The 7,500-nt window shown below is 31.3% G+C and overlaps 1 protein-coding gene across 1 annotated transcript in view; it reads right to left on the reverse strand.

Moving 5' to 3' along the window:
• Positions 1-7,226: 7,226 nt before the first annotated feature.
• Positions 7,227-7,500, reverse strand: part of LOC137645488 (uncharacterized) — a 1,283-nt gene continuing 1,009 nt past the window's right edge. Inside the window, exon 2 of the mRNA XM_068378294.1 lies at positions 7,227-7,500. This exon is cut by the window's right edge and continues 161 nt beyond it. Coding sequence (XP_068234395.1) covers positions 7,227-7,500 — 274 coding nt within the window.

Below are 7,500 nucleotides of genomic sequence, written 5' to 3' on the forward strand. Positions count from 1 at the left end.
TTTTGAGAAGAAGAAAGTAGCTGCATTTCATATGTTTTTAACCATCTAATGAAAATACTGTAAGAACTTATAACAACGACTGATATGTGTTTAGGTGGAGAGGAATGATTGAATTTTCAGAATAAGTTGAAGATTTTAAAGGCTAAGTAAAAGGATGGTTTACAGTAGAGTTAGTATTAGCATTACTTGTGATATTGTGCTTCAGTCTTTTAATTAGAATGCGTAACATTGCATTGTTTAGTATTGCTTAGTTCAAAATACTCAGTATGTTTTTGAGTGAGAATCACTAAAAAGTCAAGTTTTAAAGATTTCACTTTTAATTAGGTTTGTACTTTTATTTTGCTCTTATGCTTGAGTGAGAACTTGTAATATTTTTATCTTCTCGGTGGGCTAATCTGCAATTCTATAGATAATCAATAAAGTGATCAAATATGATAAGAGAAAAACTATGATTTACCTGCTCATTACATTCACTGTTGTAAAATGTTCAATGATTGCATAATGGTAAGATAAATTTTATTTTTCTCTGAGGAAAATAATTCAAGAATATTCCACCTAATGATAAAATGAAACCTACTATTCTTAAACACTTAACTCCCAAAGTTATAATACTAATAAAAATATGCCATTTAAGCATAATTTATATTCAGAAATCTTTCACAAGGATTCTAACCATAAAAAATGAGAAAGAGTCTAATCAGTAAACCTTTTCCCCTTTATAAAACCCCTAAGATATATTTTCTGGATTTATGCGACCATTGATGAATTATTATTATTATTATTATTATTATTATTATTATTATTATTATTATTATTATTATTATTATTACTTGTTAATCTACAACCCTAGCTGGAAAAGCAGATAGCTATAAGCCCATGGGCTACAGCAGGGAAAATAGCCCAGTGAGGAAATGAAACAAGGAAAATTGAATATTTTAAGAACAGTAACAATATCAAAATGAATATTTCCTCTATAATCTATGAAAACTTGGACAAAACAAGAGGAAGAGAAATAAGATAGAATAATGAGACCGAGTGTACCCTCAAGTAAGAGAACTCTAACCCAAAACAGTGAAAGACCATGATACAGAGGCTAGAGAAAAATGGTTTTGTATTTTGGAGTGTCCTTCTCCTAGAAGAGCTGCTTACCATAGCTAAAGAGTCTCTCTACCCTTACCAAGAGGAAGGTGGCCACTGAACAATTACAGTGCTGTAGTAAACCCTTATGTGAGCACAGCCTCTCTATAATTTAGTCTATAAGACAATCGGGCTGTAATGTTTTTTGACTCAATGGTGTTAGGTTACTGTTTATCAATTTTTTCTTGAAGGTCCTACTCGGTCAAAGACAGCCACCTACTTCTCTGTATAGCTCGGTCCTAGCTAAAGCTAATCCCATTATAGGAGACATCACGTGTTTCCTGAATATCAGCAGTTCGTCATAACAATAAACAAAGGTTCTTCTGACAAGTAACCTTATCATCATATACTGATAGCTTTCTCTTACGAATCTCAGAATCATCGATACTACGAATTTTAATATCTGCTTCATATCTCGGTGATATTGTCCTAACAGATTTTGACGTTGTAAATGATACGCTAATATGCTATTCGTTATATTTGTCATATGGAACAATTTAAAACCCAATTTTCTTTCTTTTCACGTACCATAAAGTATCCTGCTGTAAATTTATTTATTTTTATCAAGAAATGTGGTGTACTTCCCAAAGACCCTCGCATTCAAAAGAATAAAAAAAAAAAAAATCCTTCATCTAAGTCATAAAGACTGCCATTGATCATCCTTCCCTGAAATATTATTATTTAATTTAAAGCAAATTTTAAAATAAGAGCCATGTAACCTTCATGAGTACCTCACTCGACATCTTAAAACAACTTAAATATTCCTTGGTCATAGATGTCCCTTAATTAATGTATGGGAAATTAAATGTATTCTGAATGTTGAAAAGTCCTAGAAATCTTTACATTTATCTTAAGCTACCAGACAGATCCTCCATCATCCGAAACATACAAAAAAAAAAAAAAAAAAAAAAAAAAAAAAAAAAAAAAAAAAAAATCTTAATTCGTCTTTACTTAGTCTGTCACTGCCTTCAGGACTTAGTCCTTAAGTCCATCTAGAAAAAGGAACAACGCAGACTGGAAGAACGGCAAACAAAAACCCTTTGAGTATCATTCAGTTTTTCAAGTACGTATTGAAGTCATTTCCCTGTGGAAGAATTTTATCAAGCTCTTTAATATGCTTTCAAATAATACACAAAACGCTTTATAGATCCTTTGAAAGTGAACAGTATAAACCCTTTATACATTCTTTTTCACGTTCTTTACACTGACATACCATAAAGGGAATCCCTTTTTCAAAGCAAATACATCTCTCCTTCACAAACTATCGACTTTCCAACACATGGTAAAATCTTTTGGCATCATGAAAGGTGAGGAGAGTCTCAAAAACCCGAGAAATCAAAAAGGTAACACGAAGTGTATTAAAGAGTTACGAGAGACTGAGTTCTTGAGGTCAGGATAGGAATGAATGAAGGGTTTCTTGAAACAACTCTCCCGCATGCAATAAACTATTGTTCGGAAAAGGAAAGTGCCGTTGACCTATGATTCTCTCTGGAGTCACTCCTTAAGAGGGGAAACGACTTCATATTAAGAAAAAAGTAAGCATTTCATATACATATATATATATATATATATATATATATATATATATATATATATATATATATATATATATATATATATATATATGTGTGTGTGTGTGTGTGTGTGTGTGTGTGTGTGTGTGTGTTTATCTGTCTGTGTGCATGTGTGTGGGTGTTCGATCTAATTTACGAATCATATAAAGTAGTAACTTGAATAATTTCCCCTCCTTACCTATATTGTATTAAAATAATAAAAAAAAAAATACTTATTTTGAATCTTGTTTTGTCATATGCATCATAATTTTGATGTGCATTATAAAGGTTATATTTTCCCTCTTTAAATCCTGTGTAGATGAATAGTACCAAGTGTTTTGTAAGAACAATTATCTATGGTGGAGTGTAGTAGAGTCCATTTTAATTCCGTGATTGGAAGACCCTGAAGATAAGAAGATATCGCCAAGGTTAGAGATGCCAAGTAGCTGGAGCTCTTTGGGTCCCCAACGGGATGGTAGGAAAGTTAACATTTGGACTTAGAGACAGTCAGTCTGTCAGAAAGGAGATCAGTACTCAGTAACAATTGTGTCATTAGTGATGGTAGCAAACTGGTACATGCTATCCGACGACATGACAGAAGGAGGATGGAAAGTTTTTTCAATAATTTTTATGGTTTCTGTGGCTTTTTGTGTCATTGCGATTATAGTGGATCAACTTATTGATTGCCTGTGTCCCAAGGATAAAGTGAGTAATATATGGAGCAAGGTTTGATTTTAAATTTTCTGATTTTGATAATTATTTTTTTTTTCATATTATTCTATATATTCCTTTATTTGTAAATAGATGCTATATTCTGTGAAATCAATATTATTAATGTTGTGGAAAGAAAAACATCTTCATTATGCTGATTATTTTAAGATTCAATATGCTATATTAAAAGTCTGCTTTGTGTATCATTTATGGTCGTGATTGTGTCATTAACTATTCAAATTTAGCTGGGTGTACATATGCGATGTTTTTAAAAGTTTTCTGACCATAATATATTTTATCTTTAACAGGGAGAAATCTCAGACTCCCATCGTCATGTTCACGAAACATCGTCAAGGAAGGTAGAAATGGTATGTGCAAACTGTGGCAATACAAATCTTACCCGAATTAAGAATAATGTAGCCGAGCCACTGCTCTCATTGGTTGACTGTGAACAAGGAAACAAAACCAATGAGGATGAACCATGTAATGCAATGGACTCTACCCTGCCCATCTAATGAATATTGGTCAGTTCCAGCTCAGAGCTATCCTATTTTTCATATATATATATATATATATATATATATATATATATATATATATATATATATATATATATATATACATTCTAAAAATCTTTGTTTTTGAGAAAAAGAAAGTAGTTGTATTTCATATGTTTTTAACCATCTAATGAAAATACTGGAAGAACATAAAACAACAACTGATTTGTGTTAAGGTGGAGAGAAATTATTGAATTTGTAGAATATATGGAAGATTTGAAAAGCTATACAAAAGGATGGTTTACAGTAGAGTTAGTATTACTTATGATATTGTGTTGTAGCTTTTTGATAATTAGGAATAACATTGTTATGATCAATATATTGTTTAATATTGCTTAGCTCATAAATATACAGTATGTTTTTTAGTGGGATGCCTCAGTGCATGTAAATTGCTAAACGGTCCAATTTCAAAATTTCTCTATCAAATAGATAAGTATTTTGCTTTCGTGCCTGAGCAAAACTTGTAATATTTATCTTACCTCTGTGGGTTAAACTGTAATTACATCTATATCCAATAAAGTGATCAAATATGATAAATAAAATATGATTAACCTTCTCATTACATTTACAGTTGTAAACTGTACAAGGATTGAATAGATATGATAAAGTATATTTTCTAAGGTGAATAACTCCAGAATATTCCATCTAATAATGAAATAAAAGTTATGATAGTAATAATATGCTGTGCTGCATGAGCATAGAGGCAATGTATTCTAAAGAATCTTTCACAAGGTTTCTAACAGTGAAAAATAACATGTGAAATAGTCTAAATAGAAAATCTTTTCCCTTTTATAAAACCAAAGAAAGGTATTACTATATTCATGGTAGCACAGTCTCTCTAGATTTAGCCTAAAAGACAATCAGGCTGTTATGGTTCTCTGACTCATTCTATCTTTGCCTATACATGCACCAAATAGTTTTGTCTATTACTACCATATTATCCTCTGTCCTCATATACCTGACAACACTCAGATAACCAAACATTTCTTTTTCGCTCAATGGGTTAATTAATCTAATGCAATTGTTCAGTGGCTACTTTCCTCTTAGTAAGGGAAGAAGAGCCTCTTTAGCTCTGGTAAGCAGCTCTTCTAGGAGAAGGGCATTCCTAAATCAAACAAATGTTCTCTGATCTTGGGCAGTGCCTTAGCCTTAATCGTCTATACTATGACCTTCCAATGTACATTCGGACCTGCTCTTCTATCTTATTCCTCTTCCTTTTTGTTAAGTTTTTATAGTTTATATGTGGAGGATATAATTGAGTGTCGTTACTGTTCTTAAAATATTTATATTATTTATTGTTTATTCTTCTCTTATAGTTTATTTCCTTGTTTTCTTTTCTCACTGGGATATTTTCCATTTTAGAGCCACTGTGCTTATCGCATCTTGTAATTCCAGATAGGGTTATAGCTATGTTGTAATAATAATAAAAAACAATAATAATAATGATAATAATAATAACAAAAATAATAATAATAATAATAATAATAATAATAATAATAATAATAATAATAATAATAATAGTAATAATAATGCTGTTCCCCCTTTCATTCTTGAAGATCCTACTCCAGAAAACTTCAAATCAATCAATCAAACGGTCAATATACAACCATCCACCTACTACTGTAGCTCTGTTCTACCTAAAGCCAAATCCATATAAGAAACACCGTGTATTATCTGAATATCAGCAGTTCGTCATAATAATAATTAAAACTTCTACCCATCACTATCTTTATCATCATAGACTGATAGCTTTCTTTTTCGAAATTCAAGTTCATCGATACTCACAATTCTAATGTCATTTGCTTCATATCTCGGTACTATTGTCGTAACAGATTTTGACGTTAATGTTACATAATTTGTGATCTATACACTAATATACTATTTGTTAGATGTATCAAATTCCCATTTTCATTATTTTCACATATAATAAAGTGTCCTGCCGTAAGTTGATTATTTTTTCATTAATAAATGATGCCTTCGTCTGTAACACCCTCACGTAAAATAAAATAAAGAAACCCATTAATTCTAAGTCATAAAGACTTCTTCCGGCTAACATCCTTCCATTAAACATATTTATTCTAACTCAGCGCTATTTTATAACAAGAGGCTATGACTAACCAAAAGAGTCAAGAAATCTTTAAGAACTCGCGATATTTTAAAATAAGTCAAATATTCCTTGTTCATGGAAGTTCCTTAATTAACGAATATGGAACTAAGTGTATTCTGTATGATGAAAGTCCTAATAATCTTCAAATTTATTTCAAGCTACCGGACAGTGATCCTTCTTCAAAAAAAATATAAAATTCTTAAATCTTAGTTTCTTTCTTTAGCCTCTTCCCGCCTACAGGACTTACTCCTAAGTCCATCTGGAAATAGGAACAACACGGACTGGAACAGCAAACAAAAACCCTTTGAGTATTATTCAATTTTCCAAGTACGTATTCTTGAGGTCGTTTACCCTTGGAAGAATTTTATCAAGCTCTTTGATGAACTTTTAAATAATACATGAAACTCTTCCAAGATCCTTTGAAAGGGAGCAGCATAAAGCCTTCACATATTTTTTTATGTTCTTTACATTGTCCTATTATAAAGGGATCCCTCTTTTCAGAACAAATGCACCTCTCTTACACAAACTATCGATTTTCCAACATAGAAAAAAAAATTAAACCACGTGTCACTAATTCTTGATATATTTCTTGAGAGTCAGGGACCATTTTTTTTTTCCTTATCAGAAAATTTAAAACTTTTATTTTTTATATAAATTGATTATGCTAAACCACTGCTTTACAAATTCTAATTGTAAATAAACTGCCATTTTCAATATTTAAATGATAATTCGACGGCATAAAGATTCAAAGTTAAAGTTCTATCCTTACAACTACTAAAAAGAATAATACTTATTACTTTCTTCGATAATGTTGTCTTATAGAGATATCTTGCTTTCCTCTAGTATTATTATTCATTAGGTATAAGAAAAAATAGGATGAGCATATAAATATCTATTTATTGTCACAAATATCATACAGTTAAACATGTCAATACAATAGAATTAATTCTCTAATCCTTGATATATTAAACTGACTTAACTGTTTCTAATGTGCTTTCTAGTTATTTCCTAAAAAAAATAGCAAGCATAAATATAAAATACAAAAAAAGATTCCGAAAATGATATAATAGACTAAATGAGAAACATGAATGACCTGGGAAACAAAACCATCTCAAGCCACAGAAAAATCAATTTCCCAATAATCTTGAATTCATCGCTTTGTTAGTTGAAACTCGAATTTAACAGCGGGCGAGATTCTTCAAGAGTGTCCGAAGTTTTCGACTCTGATTTCATCATGGTAACAAGCTTTGCCACTTCCAGATCATTGGCATCCTTCGGCTTGAAGGTGAAACGAAAAAGTTTCCTGGCCGGACTGGGGACACGCACCAAGCCATCTCTCTTCAATGGCGGTGGACTAAGGTCAGCGTTGTAATATCGCAAGGAAGGCAGAATCAGACTTGAACTTGTTATCTCTGCTTCCAAGTGTTCGCCACTC

This window comes from Palaemon carinicauda, chromosome 8 (genome assembly GCF_036898095.1).
Source record: "Palaemon carinicauda isolate YSFRI2023 chromosome 8, ASM3689809v2, whole genome shotgun sequence".
Classification (NCBI taxonomy): domain Eukaryota; kingdom Metazoa; phylum Arthropoda; class Malacostraca; order Decapoda; family Palaemonidae; genus Palaemon; species Palaemon carinicauda.